Source organism: Astyanax mexicanus, chromosome 25 (genome assembly GCF_023375975.1).
Source record: "Astyanax mexicanus isolate ESR-SI-001 chromosome 25, AstMex3_surface, whole genome shotgun sequence".
In the NCBI taxonomy this organism is placed as follows: Eukaryota; Metazoa; Chordata; class Actinopteri; order Characiformes; family Acestrorhamphidae; genus Astyanax; species Astyanax mexicanus.
This window is the reverse complement of record NC_064432.1, coordinates 27,264,895-27,282,014: the sequence shown is the minus strand read 5'-3', so window position 1 is coordinate 27,282,014 and position 17,120 is coordinate 27,264,895. Positions and strand designations below refer to the sequence as shown.

Genomic DNA, 17,120 nt, shown 5'->3' with positions numbered 1-17,120 from the left:
TTGATATATGTTGATTACACTAATTAATTAAGGCAAGAAAAAGTTTTATACTAAACAAAATACTTTTAACTTTTTTTTTTTACAGATCTTCAAACTTTAAAACAAAATTTCAGTCAGTTTGATCCAGAAGAAAACAGGATGGCAAATGTTCCACAAATTCTCTGGTGTTTCATTTTTGTTTTTTTAAAGCTGGAGTTTCTCCCCAGAAAGACCCCATCCTCCCCCCGCCAATCCGCGCACAGGGGGCGGGTCTTAGCCTGAGAACAGGTGGGGATTAGAGGAAGCAGCAGCGCGTGCTCTCTCGCGCTCGCGTTTTGTTGTAGGAGAGGAAAAAACGGGGCTCGAACCGACTGTGTTTCTCCGGAGCCCCTCCAGTCTGGTTGATGCTCAGCTCTGCCGGACGCTCTCGGGTCGGAACCGGGCTCAATCAGCAAGATGCGGTTCTCCGCGGGGGTCTCGGTACTGGTGCTGGCCTCGCTACTGGCGGCGGCGGCGGTGGTGGAGACCCGCAGGCGGCCCCCTCGGTGCCAAGCGTCCTGCACATGCACCAAAGATAACGCCCTGTGCGCCAACAGCGCCTCCATACCCCGCAGCTTCCCGCCGGACGTCATCTCCCTGTGAGTGTCTCATTTCATACTGGGAGTAGTGGGAACACGGGGAGTAGTGGGGAGGTATGTAGGTAGAGTCTACAGAGGGCTTGTGTTGGTGTTGTAGTGGTGACTGCAGCCTAGCAACCAGGCTCGCTTTGGGTTCTCCTTGGAATTTTCCGTTCCACCTTAAATGGTGCAGCACTTCTATTTGGCCCCAGGCACCATTTAAGGTGGAACGGACAATTCCAAAAAACGGTTAAAGCAGCCGCGGAGCTGCGAACGAGCCACCGTATAACGTTAATTACCCTGATTAAAACCAATTAAAACCCAGCTGAAGAGACCAGTAGACCAATCAGTGCGGGTAATTAGATTCATATGGTCTGAACTGGTCTTCAGGTAATTTTTCATACACACAACTAACAACCCTATAGCCTAATTATCTACCCTATCTAGCTATCTACCCAATCTAACCTATAGCCTATTTACCTATGTACCCTATAGCCTATCTACCTATCCACCCTATAGCCCATTTACCTACCCTATAGCCTAATTATCTACCCTATAGCCTATCTATCTACCCTATAGGCTATCTGTCTACCCTATAGCCTAACCTGTAGGGTATCTATCTACCTTACAGCCTATCTACCCTATAGGCTATCTGACATTCTAAATAATAGATTTCTGTTGCTGTAGTAACTTGAAAACAATTTAATGATTTGTCATATTGCCAAGAGTATCATTATTGTGAAAATACCACAAAATATTGAGATATTATTCTAGAACCATATCACCCACTCCTAGTAGCTGGTTTTAGATGATTTAAACTGGTCTTATGGTGGTTTTAAAATCGATCATCCATACAAAAACAAATATATAGATTACCATATAGCCTACTAAACTTTTTGTCTGGTTAACCAGGTCTTAACTATTGTGTATATATATATATATATATATATATATATATATATATATATATATATATATATATATATATATATATATATATATGCTGCATTTGAATTTGGTCAACCTGAATGGTTAAATCGATCATACTGATCAGGTTGAAGCTTATAGATCAGATAAACCATCAAAATCAAATACGATATTATATGGCACAACCCTAAATGAGATATTGTAAAATACAAGAATTTTATCAGATTTACAGTAACCGAAGTCGATGATCCAGAATTATTAGTCATGATACTGATAATAATAACGCACTCCAAATATCTCCAAAGCATATCCATATATATGCTTTAAAACTACAATTTAAACCCTCTCCTGTAATGAATACATTGTTTATTTATATCGATCTGTATTGATTAATACAGTATAATCATATATGGTTGATATGATGAGAAAATGTGTAACGATATGAAAAATTATCTTTATATTGCACAGCTCTGTCTGTAGATGTTTTAACGTTCTAGCCCCTAATTGTATTTATTCTTCTCTTTTTTAAGTTCTTTCGTCAAATCCGGATTCACTGAGATTCCCAAGGAGAGCTTCATCCACACTCCAGCTCTTCACCTCCTGTAAGATCTGCATTAATACAGCATATCTATATACAAAAAGCTCATTTTCATCTGAAGTCCCTGATCATGCAGATCCCATTAGTGTAAATTGGTTGGTTCTGTATATTGCCTTTTGAAACAATGTTTATTTTATTTATACTTATTTATAGGACTGCAATTTGATTATAATCAGTTTCTGATCAGATAAAAAAGAAATATGCAAATTAATATAATTAATTTAATATATATTTAACATTTACCATTATTAAAATATTAGAATTCACATGTAGCAATAACCCGAGATTATATACATAAATATTATTATTATTTTTATGATTTATATTATTTAATGGCACAAGCTTAACCTAAATTAGTTGCAACTATTTTAAAATCTGTTCAAAAATGTTTAATTTAGGCAATTAGCTGTTGCAGCCCTATGTGTGTATTTAAAATATTTCTTTTTTCTTTTTTTTTCTGCAAAAAATTCCACAAATAATAAAAAAGGGTGTAAAGTATTTTTCTTGATGCCAAAAGTTTTATTTAGTGTAGTTTTGGTCAAAAGCAATTATTTCAAGTCTTACACATTCAAACAACACACATTAATTACAGTGACCGGCCTAATTAGCTGTGTGATTAATCATGTTTAGTTAATTTACACTTTAAAGAACTTTTTATACATTTTATACAATTTTCTTTAAACCTGAAGAAGTATTATACTAAAGCTGTTGGAGGCTGTAAAAGACTTAAGATCTTCCAGCAAGACGATGACCCTAAACATACAGCCAGAGCTACAGTGGAGCTATAATGATTTAGATCAGAGAATATTCATGTGTTAGAATGATCCAGTTAAAGTCTTAAAGACCTAAATCTCATTGATCTTCTGTGGAGAGACATGAAAACTGCTGTTCACAGACCAACACTCTCCATCCAACCTGACTGATCTTCAGCTGATTTATAAAGAAGAATGGAGGAAAAATCTCTAGATGATTAAAGCTGCAAAGTATTAATATTAGGGGGGGCTAAATACTTTTTGATTAAAATTTGTCACTTAAAATCTCAGTAAAATACATTTTAGTTTGGTATTGAAGGTAAAAAAAATGAAAAAAGTAAAGGTTAAAGGGGGTATGAATACTTTTGCAAGCCTTTGTAGTTGTAGAGATGCTGTAAATGTAGAAAATGCTGATCAGATCGCTAATTGCTTTCTGTTTGTGTTTTTTTTTTTTTCAGACTTTTCACAGCAAACACCTTCGATTCCATAAACGAGGACGCCTTCCTCGGTCTTCCACACCTGGAATACCTGTAAGTGTGATTAGTGTTTGTTTATTTATGTGTGTTTTAGAGATTCTAATTCACCAATATGTTATTATTTATGCTCTGTTTGTATTTATCTATGTGAAATAGAGCAGCAGAAGAGTGTAAACGATGTACGAGCAGATTTTCAGATTTTTATGCTGATTATCAGGCGTTTTGTGAGCGTGCTGCAGGCGGTTCTGTGTGTTTAGCGCCGTGTTGAAGGTTTTGTTCAGTCAGGCTTATTATTGTTGCTTTTCTTTAGTGCTGTGCAGGGAAATTAGATAGATAGACAGACAGACAGACAGACAGACACTTTATTGATTCCCGAGGGGAAATTGTGGACATCCAGCAGTGGGTATACACAGTACACAAAAGTAACTAGGAAGGATAAGATAAAGATACAAATACAATAAAATATATAAAGTATAAAAGTACAAAAGTGCAGTCAGTAGTGTGTTACGGAGAGGAACAGTGCAGTTGATGACAGTAGACATTGAACACCAGTTGATTTGCATATAATGAGGGTATATGGTGCCAGCCATCCAAAAAGTGCAAATACACAGTTATATAATAATTAAAATTTGCAGTGCAAGCTTGTGCAAAAACTACTAGTGCAAAATAAAGTAATGTAAAAAGGGCACCTCTGAGAGTGTGTCTGCTGAGATGAGGGGTGTGTCCGTGTAGTGGCCAGAGGGACAAAGTGTCACAGAGTCTTCAGTTTGCTGTGCTGAGATGAGTTGAAAAGTCTTATGGCCTGAGGGACAAAAGACTTTCGAAGTCTGTCTGTGGAGCAGGACTGGGACAGCAGTCTGCCGCTGAATGAGCTCCTCTGCCTGGTGATGGTGCTGTGCAGAGGGTGGTGAACATTGTCCATGATGTTCAGCAGCTTACTGAGGGCTCTCCTCTCTGCCAGTGGTGTTAAGGACTCCAGCTCTAATCCCAGCACAGAACCAGCTTTCCTCACCAGCCTGTCCAGTCGTCCAGCGTCCCTCTTGCTGATTAAAACCAGTATGCATTTTTCACAGACCACCATACCACTAGAGGCACTGTGGAGTGCTGTGTAGAACAGCACAGCTCACTAGATAACGCTAGCCAGTTTGCATAACAAGCTAACACACTGGAATAACAATAGCTCAGCTCTGTGGAGTTAAACAGTCGTCTCGCTCCGTCCTGCCTGAAGAAACATGAGTACAGAACTTTATCTAAGAAGCTCCTGCTGCTGTTCCTCACTGTATGAGTGAAATAGAGTAAAATCTGAGTAAAATAGAAAAACAACAGTAAACAACCAAAGCTTTTACAATTATACATTTAGAGAAAGAGAGGAATGGAATTACAAAAAAGTTCCTCTCAGCCGAAAATCATTTATTCAGCATGGTGGTGGTGTATGAGGTGTTAGTGTGTGTTGAGCTGGCACAGTGAGTGGATCAGATACAGCATAAATGCTAAATATTGCATTTTGTTCAGTTTTGGTCACAAATGTTTATTTCAGTAGATCCCTGGTCTTTAAAATTTTAATTTCATTGATTATAATATTCCAGTTACACCTTACGCCTTCATAAATAGGTATTTCATTATGCTGCTATATTAAATTAGAATTATTATTTTAGTGGCATAAAATTATCAGAAAATGACTCATATAATATTCGCAAAACATTCTGGGACAGCATGAAAAAACAGATGAATTATTTTTTTTGTGGAAAAAAACTTTATACTGTTTTTTTATGCCGTTTTTCCACCAAACTGGGCATGTTAATAGTCGAGGGTAAAAAAAATTAAAGAGTGTTTTTTTTTTTTTTTATCATGGCCAACAAAAAGCCTTAATTCCGAACTGTACTGTACTGTGTTGTTGAACGTCTGTGGCAACTATATATATTGGTCTAGTTTAGACAGTTTGGGCTGGGTATTTTTGCTGGATCTGGCAACCCTGCTCTTAGTAAATGTCTGTAACGGAGCTGCAGCTCCTGGTTAAACACTCTGATTTTCTCCATCACTCCAGAACCAGCAGAAGCAAAGTGGGAGTAAAACTCTGAGAAAGTGTTTAAATCTATAATGATGATCAGAGTTTGAGGAGGGAGGTTATCTCTTATCTCTTATCTGGATTTTTACATTTACAAAACATTTTTACCTGCAGGAAACTGTTCATTAAACACTCCAGCAGCAGCACTGCATCTGATCCACCCGTACCACAGCAACACACACACACACACACCACCTCATACACCACCACAGAGCTCTCTTACCCAGCGCCACCTACTGATTGGTGAACAGACTCCTGTTAAACATATTAAACACTATTAAACATCTTTCACATCTTTCTGTTCAGAAATAACTTTTATATGGTTACAAATATAAAATAACTGTTTGAAAAGCAGCTAAAATACTTAATTTTCTGGAACTTCTGCATATAAAGACACTGATTTAACACCGTCTGTGATGCTCAAAGTCATGAACATTGTTGATGTCATAAAATATGTTTTTAGTCAATTTTTATTTCTCTTTACAGGTTTATTGAGAATAATCAGATTAAATCCATCTCGCCGTTCGCCTTCCGAGGTCTGAAGTCTCTGATTCACCTGTGAGTATCTGCAGCTGCTGATAAATCTCTCCTGATCTCAGAGATTCACTGTGATTTTAGAGCAGAACTGAGCTTCAGTTCTCCAGAAATCCTCGTCAGTACGAGGAGAATTCTCCTGATGAGATCTGAGGTTCCAGAGAATAACTGGAATAAAATTCTCAGTTTCAGTTTAGAGGAAATCTGCAGCTGGTTTTGATTTTGAAACGTCGCCTCCAATAATCTTCATTAGAAACTCTTCCTGTCTCCGTTAGAAACGCTGCTGAACGCTGAGAGCTGGAGTCACCGCTGGGTTTCTGCAGCGAGACGAAGATCAGCAGATGTTTAAAGACGTTTAGTTTCTTGTTTCTCCTTAAAGATTGTTGTTGAGATGCAGAAAATCTGTTATATAATCAGAAGATCTTCAGCAGTTTAGGATAAATCCGGAACCCTGTTTATATCTGAGAGCAGAACCGAGAGTCACTGATTAACCTCAACAGAAATCTAACAGTACACGTTTTAATGTGTTTTACTTTTAGAGTCGGGTGAAGATTTTATAAACTGTAAAGCTCTAAAAAGCTGATTAGTTTTAAATACATCTGCTTTATTTAGTTGTTCTGCTAAATATATTGCAATGTTAAAAATGCAGGGATTTCACCAAATTAAGGCTCTGGAGAGACGAAATGAGCCCAATAAGTGTTTTTTTTTTTTTAAAGGTTAGTTAATGTTTTATAAAATGTTAAACAGGACTGTGGTGTTTTATTACTTTAAATGAACACATTTTAGATAATAAAAAAAGGTTTATAGTTTAGTGCCTCTTTAAGCTCTGAAAATTACTGCAAATACAAACCAAGTGCACCACTTAAAAACACTGCGTATAAAAGTGTATAAAAGCATATAAATGCATATAAAAGTGTATAAAAGGATATAAAAGCGTATAAATGTGTATAAAAGTGTATAAATGCATACATATGCGTATAGATGCATATAAGAGCGCATAAAAGTGTACAAAAGCGTATAAAAGCTTAAAAAAAGTATAAACATGTAAAAAGTGTATAAAAGCAGAGCTGGAAGCGGCCGTTTCTGCAGGGTTTAGACGTCATGCTTTTATTTTGGTGAGAAAAGAGTAAAAACAGGAAGACAGATCTTTTATCCTGTTAAAGATCAGATCTTTCAGTCAGAGGAAGCCAAGAGTCCGACGCTGAAAAGACTCTTTATAAAGAGGAGGAAGAGTCAGACAGGAGGCTGAATGCAGGGGGGGGGGGGGGGGGGTCGATCCGTATAGAGGTGAAGAGAAAAACACAGAGGCTGGAAATAAAATCAGAAAAACTCAGACTGGAGCCGAGATTCAGCTGGAACTCGTCGATCCGATACAGATAAACTTGCAGAGCTTCAATATGATTCATAACATCACAATTATACTGAGATACTGAGATACTGTTACGATATAATTAAATATTGCCAAAAAAAAAGAGAAAATTAACTGTCAGTGTGTAAAAACAGTCAATTAGGGGTGTGCGATATGGTCCTAAAATAATATTTTATGGTATTTTCTTGATAACGATGCTCGTGTGAATTTTTCTTTTGATAAAAACAGTATAAAAGTAGATCCCTGATGTGATAATTAGGGGTGGGTGATATGGCGCCATATTTCAGGATATAATATCAATAATCACCATATTAAATAATGCTGGTGATATTAATGTGTACGATACGATATGGTACAGTCCTAGTGTTTATATTTATAAACGTTTAGAGCTGGGCGATATGGCTCTAAACTAATATCACAATATTTCAGACATTTTTTTGCGATATAAATACTCTTGGTAAAATGACAACAGTATTTTTTTTTCTTTTTATTTGCTTTTTTTATATATTTTAATAGACAGTAAAACAGACACAGACAATATTCAAATCAGAGATAAAATTATTAAAAAGTGATCAATCAAAAATCAAAAAATCAACAGAGCTAAAAATCCTCAATATATTAAAACAGTGTAAATAATCCCAATTACTGTTCGATGAATATTAATGTTGCTTAATTTTGTTTGTAAATATAGAAGCTCTTTAAATATGTAAGACTTAATAAAAGCCCTCCACTAAGTCAAAATTTTGAGATTAATACTAAGTCTGAGGGTATTATCTCAATTACAATTTAGTATCTTATTAATTATGACTTACTATCTCAATTATGAATTTGTATCTCATACGTATGAATTAGAATCTTAATTATTACTTAGAATTTCATAATATATTTCAGATATAACTAGAAATAAGTTTATTATCTCCTATATAGCATTGCCTAATAGATTTTATGATAATAATAATAATAATAATAATAATAATAATTTCTAGATTATCCTGTGAGTAGATTAAAAAACAAACATTTTTGTAAATAGTACCTTTCTGACTTTCTAATATTAGTGTAACATAAAAACAAATAACAAAGATAAAATAACACAACAACAACAATCTAACACAGAACTGAAATCCAGTGTATTTAGTGCTACATCTATAAATACATATATAACTGTATAAACTCCTCTCAAGGAATATCATAAAACATTTAATTTTTTTTAATCATGTGAAATTTTATTGCTGTATTATTGCGTATGATTAAAATAAATTATAAAAACTTTACTTTTTATCCAAACAGAACGATGCAGTGTTAAATAAACCAGAATATGTTTTATTATATTTTAGATTCTTCACAGTATCTCCTCTTGTTTAGAAGATCAGTTTTGAACATCTCTGCTGGATTTTCTCAGTCAGTTTTATGAGGTAGAGTCTCTTGGAATTCAGGCTTTCAGTTAACAGCTGTGCTGAACTCATCAAGAGTTAATTACTTGAATTTCTCGTCTCTTAATGTAAAGTTTGAGAGCATCAGTTAAAGTAAAGTAGTGAAGAGGTAGAGTTACAGGTATACAGTGAATAGTGAATATTTCAGTAATGTTCGAATCCAGGTTATGAGAAGAAACAACTACTCAACTAAATAAAGATAAAAAATGAAGGTCAGTCAATCCAAAAACATTATAATGATGAAACTGGCATTCATCAGGACCACCCTACAGGATAAGTTCCTCAGAGTTTTCAGCCTCAGAAACTGCAAGTTATCAGCTCCCCAGATAAGAGCATCTAAATACTTCATGTATATTATTATTATATAGCAGAATTTATCATAGATTATAATAATGGTCTAAATATTAACTTTTCTTGGTTCTTTTACTGCTTCTAAATCCTCTCTGTTTAAAAACAGCTCTGTTTATAATGTTTGAATGCTTTTGGCCTCCAAGTAGAGCAATTTCACATTTATAAGAACAGAAATATGGTCAGTTTTTTTTATTCCACAATTAGAAACACATGTTGGATCAGCTTGCGGTTCAGAACTGCTGGCAGTAAAATCTGTTTTCAGACTATTGAGCCGAATTTTCCCTTTGAGTCTCTAAGATCCCGCTGTAAATAATGAAAATAATGATCCAGCAGATTAAAAATTCAGCTTTATTAAAGTAAAATCAGCAGTTAAGCAGCGAACCTTTAACATGTTTGACAATATGCAAATTACTGCATCACACGTACAGTACCAGTTAAAATATGGACACATCTTATTCTATTTTTTTTGTTTTCTCCTACATGTTTAATGAATATTAAAGTGATCTATCAGATTCTGAAGGAACACATAAAGAATCATGTAGTAACTGAAGTATTTAGATGCTTTTATCTGGGGAGCTGTTTGTTAACTTGTGGTTTCTGAGGCTGAAAACTCTGATAAACTCATCCTGTACAACAGAGGAAACTCTCGCTCTTCTATCCTTTCCTGGGTCGGTCCTGATGAGTGCCTTTTTTATCATAATTATACAATTTTTGATGGTCTTTGTGGTGACTGATCTTGAGGAAACTTTTTTTGAGGATTCCTCTTTTCGGATTGACTGACCTTCATTTCTTCTTAAAGTATTTTTTTAATCTTTATTTAGTTGAGTAGTTGTTTCTTCTCATAACCTGGATTAGAACATTACTGAAATAGAGCTATTCGCTGTATACCAACTCTTAAACGCTTAGCTCCGACCTGATTCCCTAATAAAAACTGATATAAAACTGCCGATACCGATACAAATAAAGGACAAATTAAGGAAACATAATGAGGCTGAAACAGAGACACAGCCCTTTAAAGAGTAGCTTATACACAAGTGCATTTAATGTAAATTTATTCCCAAGTCATTTATTTAACACACTTTATATACAAACACACAATAGTTTTTTTTTTTTCAAATTAAATATTTTAATTTTTATTGAATATTTAAAAAGAAAAGTTAAATATTAAATATGTAAATATTAACTAGACTATTTATTTTGCACTGTTTGCGCAGGACACTTTTATTTTGACATGTAGCGGATAGTAAATTAGCTACAATGGCTAACGGCTAACTGGCGACGCTAACTGTATTTCCAAGCTGAATTAATCAGTTTTTTTAATAACAGATAGATTTATTAGTGCTGGTTAGAGTGGGGAGGATCTGTAGTTTGATATTAGATGTGAATTATGGCTTTAGTTCACTTTAGTTAGTTAATTATTACATTTACAGTGCCGGAATGCAGCTGTCTGCGCAAACTTCTGGTGTGAATGGAGATGCTAACGGCTAACTGGCGATGCTAACTGTATTTCTGAATTAAATTAATCTCTTTTTTTTTAATAACAGATGTTTGTGTTTGTGCTGGTTAGTGTTTGTAAATCCTGTGGTTTTATAGGATATGTGGATTATGATTATAGTTTACTCCAGTCTGTAGTTTAATACCTTTATAACACCAGAATGCAGCTGTGGGTGCTAATGCTAATGCTAGCTAGGCTAACAGACTGCAGATATGAATGGAGATGCTAACGGCTAACTGGTGATGCTAACTGTATTTCTGAACTAAATTAATCTCTGTGTTTAATAACAGATGTTATGTTGTGCTGGGTAGTGTAGTTTTATAGGATATGTGGATTATGGTTATAGTTTACTCCAGTCTGTAGCAGCTGTGGGTGCTAATGCTAATGCTAGCTTGGCTAACAGACTGATGGTGTTAATCTGTTTACCCCTCGTTCTGCTGTTCTGCATTTTTAAAGTGAAAAATCTCCAGATAATCGATATTGTTCTGTAGATAATCAGATAAAGTTACTCAGTCAGCCTCAGACTGAAGCTGCTGGAGGTTCAGGATAAACTGTGGAACTGAAATCCGGATCAGTGATGTGTTTTGTATTAAAGTTAGTGGAATATGAATCAGTAAGTGGATCACCCTGAAGTGTTTTTTTGTAGTTTAGATTAATTTATTCTACAGCGCAGAACACAGACTGGTACTTTATGTTTAACTTTATGTTTGTTTCTAATGTGATCTGAAGATTTTACAGTATAAACTCTTTTATTACTGAGATAAACTGGTTCTAATAATGGGATTAAGGGTCTAAAATCTTCTTTTTTACATCTGTTTTCAGGAGTCTTGCCAACAACAACCTGGAGTCTCTACCGAAGGATCTGTTTAAGGGAATGGAGGCTTTAACCAAAGTGTACGTATTATTTTATAACCTGATTAATCCATTCATGTAAAATACAATAATAATAATAATAATAAAGTGTCTAATATCTTGTGTAATTTTTCAGAGATTTGCGAGGGAATCTGTTTAACTGCGACTGTAAACTGAAGTGGTTGGTGGACTGGATTTATCACACCAACGCGACTGTAGATCAGATCTACTGCAACGGCCCGGCAGCCTATCAGGGGAAGAGGATTAACGACCTCACGCCACAGTCGTTTGATTGTATAACTACAGGTCAGTTTATTTTTGCTACTTTTTGTTTTAGGGATGTAAGAAAATTATGATACTGTATCAAATTTTGCGATTTTTAAAAATACAGTATTGAGTTGTAAATATTTAAGTTTGTTGGTAAAGATTGGTGTCAGAAGTGGTTTATTTAGTGTTGTGTTTAAACCTGCCCACTAGGGAGTAGTGCTAAATTTAATCTAAATAAAAAAAAAACATTATTCAAAATTCACCTTTTGTGTGTTTTTATATTTAAATGTGGGTCTCGACTTTCTCAACAAACTATAAACACTTTAAATAACAAATCAATCCATTCATCCTTTTACTGTGAATCAGATTAAAGAGTTTAGAGTCAGGAATCATTTGCTTCTATGAGCTGTTTGGCTCCTCCCTTATTGTGACACATAAAAACTGATAATCAGGCTACAGAAGAGCTTTGCGTGAAGGAGGAAGAGCTTTTGTGCTGAAGAAACTAAAAAAGAGAGAAAAGCGACTGTGGGCTTCTGGGTTCCTGAGTGACCCAATTAAACATTACATGCTTTTTGTTCTCCAGAGAGAACTTAAGGTATAGTAAAGATGTAGCTACTCAGGTTTCAGTGCCTGTGAACAGAATATCTCATGGATGAAGTAGATTATTAGATAATTATTAGATTATTATTAGATTATTCTTCTGTTTCTCTGGTCCAGTGAACTGCAGGAGCTCAGTCCTGCTTTCTTTTCCCGTGTTTACATCTGTGCTCCACAGAATCCTATCGGTCAGAGTCAGGGAGCAGGGGCGGAGCAGCATGTGTCAAACTAGACGATAAAATACAAAAAAAAAAAAGAGTCTTTTCGTCGGACGCTCCGACGCCGTCGCTCACGTCAGATTACTGCTCTTTGTGTAACGCTACACTGAGCTTTATCATCACGACACTGAAATTCAGATCCGACGCACGCAATGTGACGACGCTGACAAAATCGGGTCAAATCCGTGTACTCTGATCCGGGCTTTACAGTATCGCAGTTTATATCATGATTTTTACCTCTGTATCGTGATGCACATCATATCGTCAGGTTCTTAGTGTTAATTTTTTTTATTTGTTCTATCAGGTTTAACTATATAAAACTTGTGTTTTTTTCACAGATTTTTCGATGCTGAAATCTCTGGATTTTCAGTCGATTTCGGTGGAAACGTTCTCGTTCGGGGGGGATCAGTACGTGGTGTTCGCTCAGCCTTTCATTGGAAGATGCAGCTTTATGGAATGGGATCACGTGCAGATGGAATTCCGCAATTATGACAACATAACAAGTAAGTTTCATGAGTTAATCTACTTTCAGGGAATGAATTAGATCTAAATACATATAAAATACAAATCAATCTTTTTGATATATTTCTACACTTTACATAGACGGCATATACATATATCTCATGATTTTTGGCATGCCAGTGTATTGTAGCCTAAGATAAGTCGTTGAGTTAGTAGTACTTAAATCACGCGTCTCTTTGAGAAATAAAAGGCTTCAGTCCAGTCAGGTAAAGATTATAAATTTAATTTTATTTAATTTTAGTTCAGATTTAATGAGATTAGTGCCCATTTCATCAGCTTACCTAAGTTCCACTGTGAGATCGGGGGGGTCTGGGACAGATTATCTGATTCTTCAGGGCAGATCCTCGTCTCGCGCTCCGTCAGAAACGTCAGTAAACTGTGATCTTCAGGTCCGACTCTCCTCCGTTTATTTAACTGAATTTTTTGGCTGCGTTCACACAGCAGATAAACGTGACCCAAACCCAGTTATGTGCTGTTTTGTGTGAACAGCAAAACAAATGCATTAAATTGAACATTTTCAATCTGATTTGAGCCACTTTAATGTGCGGCATCGATACATATTAATAAAAGTAGAAAAAAAGAGAAGGAAAATAAAAACAGAAAGAAAAAGGAAATGATCATCAGAATTGAGTAAAAGAGTTTCAGTGTCGAAAAAAACGAGGAAACAGAGCTCTGAAATATTTAAACTGATATTTCTGTTCCAATAATATTATAAGGCTTCTGTAATAAAAAAAAATAATAATAATAATTTTAAAGTAAACTTAACGTAAACAATGCTGTTTTTCAGCATGCTCATTAATAGGACCCTATAAAACCAGTTTTATTTTTCAAAAAAATCAAGTTTTTGTTACATTTCAGATGTTTATGTTTCTAATTAATTGCATGTGCTGTGATTAATCTAAATTAATCACATTCATTAGCATAAGTATTTAAAACAGTTTTTTCTTCAGGCGATTCTAGACAACCCAAATGTCTTAAGAAGTAACAACATTCTAATACTTTTGCATTAATAGCTAAAATATGTTGCTCTGAAATAATAACAAAACGTATCATCCCTGCTTAAAATGAGATGTAAATATTAACCCTCCTGTTCTGTTAATTAGGAACAGTAACGGCGTTCCGGGGTTAGTTTATCCCGGTGCATATTTAATTATTCAAAAGAAAAAAAAAAAAGAAAAAAAAAAAACAGTGTAAATATTTCATTATTAACTTCATTACTAATTATTCTATTAATATTTAGTGTAATAATATTCCTTACCTCTAATAGGTAATAATTTAATAAGGATAATTCACTCGTTTTACTTAATAAAATACACATTCAAACTTTTTTAATGTTTCACTGTTTTTACTTTTAAAAGACCAACATATAAAAAGTAGTTTTACAAAACATTGTAATTTTGATTGTTTTAGTTTTTCCCAAAGTAAGATGAACCGTTTTCATATTATATGTTGATTACAGTAATTAACACAAGCAGAAGAAGTTTCATACTGAAAAAAATACTTTTCCTAAATCTTCAAACATTAAAACGGGACAAATTGACCCGGAACAGAACAGGAGGATTTACAGAACTAAGATTTTACCCATTTTTTTTAGGTATAAAATAAAATTGTCAATAAAAAAACAAAATTTATGTTATTATTTTAGTCAGTACAGTCACTGATTTTAGTATGAATCTCATCATTTATCTCATCAGTCTTGGGGCTTTTATTATGAAGTGCAAAATGATGGATAAGGCATAATGGCTAACTAGCGATGCTAACTGTTTTCTGAAATGAATTAATGGATTTTTATATATTTTTTTCACATTTATCCCTAATTCTGTGAACCAATCCGTGTTTTTCACATTATGGAAATTAAAGGATCCTGTGTTACTCACTGGAGACTGATGAGATACTGAGATAAAATTACCTAAAAATTAACATTATCAGATTTGGGCCACTTTTACCTGCTGTGTGAACAGAGCGTAACATGCATTCTGGGTAATCCGATCATTAATATGTATCCAGTACAGGTGTAGAACAAGCGTACAATGCTAATGTTAATATGTTAGCTAGCTCATCGCTAATGTTACGTTAGCTAGCTCACCGCTAATGTTACGTTAGCTAGCTCACGGCTAATGTTACGTTAGCTAGCTCACGGCTAATGTTACGTTAGCTAGCTCACGGCTAATGTTACGTTAGCTAGCTCACCGCTAATGTTACGTTAGCTAGCTCACCGCTAATGTTAGTTCTCTTCCCGGCAATGTTAGCTAACTTTATTAATTACAAACTTTCTAAAGGCATTAATGCATGGTGTTATCTGGGTCTTATCCTGAGTTCATCACAGATATTCAGAGACTAAAGTCACTCGGATGAGGATTACATCAGTTTATCCTTTTAACATTTTAATCTTTATTGATTTTAAACTTAAAACATTCATTCAACAAAGTGTTTTTGCATCTTTAAAGTCTTTAAACAGTTTCCCAACTCTAAACATGGAGCCGCCAGTTACAAAACAATGATTCATTTAATAATATTAAATAAATAAATGTATTAATATTAATAAAAAGAATTTTAAAAAGAGTAAAAGTAGATAAGTCATCAAAATCAAATGAAAGTAAGTTAATTTGTAATTTTATAAGTTAAACATTACAAGTTAAAAACAAAGAAAAAGATTAAACTTTGATAACCGTAAACTCGAAACAAAATTTGCAGAATTGTATGAATCTTTTCTCATTGCATGACTGTGATGCATCACTTCATCAAAAACAGCCTCGTCTGGTCGCTGATTATTCTTTAAAATCTTCGTTTCTCAGGGACACAAAACCCAAAGTTAATGCAAGAGTAGAAATGAGTAACAGAGATTGGTGCAGGACTTGTCAGGACACTGACTCAGTTGGTGAGACATTAGTAGGCGTCTCTATCTGTTCCTCAGGCAGAGTTTTTTGTATTTGTATATTTTAGAAATGTAACTCGAGTAAATCAGCGTTTATATCTCACATGTCTCAGTTCATGTTTCTTCACCAGGCACCTCCACAGTCATCTGTAAACCGCTGGTGATCGATGATCAGCTCTTCATCATCGTGGCTCAGCTGTTCGGCGGCTCCCACATCTACAAGAGGGACGTCTCCGCCAACAAGTTCATCAAAATCCAGGACATCGACATCCTGAAGATCCGGAAGCCCAACGACGTGGAGATCTTCCGCGTGGACGGCGAGTCCTTCTTCATCATGGCCGACAGCTCCAAGGCCGGGTCCACCACCGTCTACAAGTGGAACGGAAACGGCTTCTACTCGCACCAGTCCCTGCACCCGTGGTACCGAGACACGGACGTGGAGCACCTGGAGATCTCAGGTAAACCTCACCTGATCCTGTCCAGCAGCTCCCAGCGACCCGTCATCTACCAGTGGAACAAGAGCAGCAAGCAGTTCGAGCGGCGGACGGACATCCCGGAGATGGAGGACGTTTACGCCGTGAAGCACTTCAGAGTGAAGAGCGATCTGTTCGTCTGTCTCACTCGATTCATCGGAGACTCCAAGCTGATGAAGTGGGACGGGAACATGTTTAACGAGGTGCAGACCGTCCCCTCCAGAGGCTCCATGGTGTTCCAGCCGTTCTCCGTCTCCAACTGGCAGTACGCCGTCCTGGGCAGCGACTACTCCTTCACCCAGGTGTACCGCTGGGACCCCAAGAAAGGCCAGTTCATCCACTTCCAGGAGCTGAACATCCAGGCGCCGCGAGCATTCTCGCCCGTCGCCATCGACAACCGCCACTTCCTCCTCGCCTCCAGCTTCAAGGGCCAAACTCGCATTTACGAACACCTCATCCTCGACCTGAGTGACTGAACCGTGTTTAGAGCGGGGAATAAATAAACTGGGGAGTGTTTGATGGGGGGTGTTGGGGGGAGTGTGTGATGGGGGGTGTTGGGGGGAGTGTGTGTGATGGGGGGGAGTGTGTGTGATGGGGGGGAGTGTGTGTGATGGGGGGGAGTGTGTGTGTGTGTGGGGGGAGAGTGTGATGGGGGGGAGTGTGTGTGATGGGGGGGGGAGTGTGTGATGGGGGGAGTGTGTGATGGGCGGAGTGTGTGTGATG

General features: G+C 36.2%; 1 protein-coding gene across 2 annotated transcripts; it reads left to right on the top strand.

The window, feature by feature from the left end:
• The first annotated feature begins 262 nt into the window (after positions 1-262).
• On the top strand, positions 263-16,917 carry lgi1a (leucine-rich, glioma inactivated 1a). 2 transcript variants are annotated; one of them, XM_007239828.4, is made up of 8 exons: positions 263-617; positions 2,054-2,125; positions 3,332-3,403; positions 5,901-5,972; positions 11,416-11,487; positions 11,582-11,751; positions 12,866-13,030; positions 16,056-16,917. In XM_007239828.4, the coding sequence occupies exons 1-8, from the start codon at positions 436-438 to the stop codon at positions 16,871-16,873; spliced, it is 1,623 nt and encodes a 540-aa protein (XP_007239890.2). In that variant the 5' UTR covers positions 263-435; the 3' UTR covers positions 16,874-16,917. The 2 variants fall into 2 exon arrangements, with proteins under 2 accessions (XP_007239890.2, XP_007239889.2); XM_007239827.4 differs by having other exon boundaries at positions 16,038-16,917.
• The last annotated feature ends 203 nt before the right edge of the window (positions 16,918-17,120 follow it).

Coding starts and splice junctions, on each gene's coding strand:
- lgi1a (XM_007239827.4), top strand. CDS start 436: ATGCGGTTCTCCGCGGGGGTCTCGGTACTGGTGCTGGCCTCGCTACTG. Junction 618..2,053: donor CCGCCGGACGTCATCTCCCT/GTGAGTGTCTCA, acceptor CTCTTTTTTAAG/TTCTTTCGTCAAATCCGGAT. Junction 2,126..3,331: donor ACTCCAGCTCTTCACCTCCT/GTAAGATCTGCA, acceptor TTTTTTTTTCAG/ACTTTTCACAGCAAACACCT.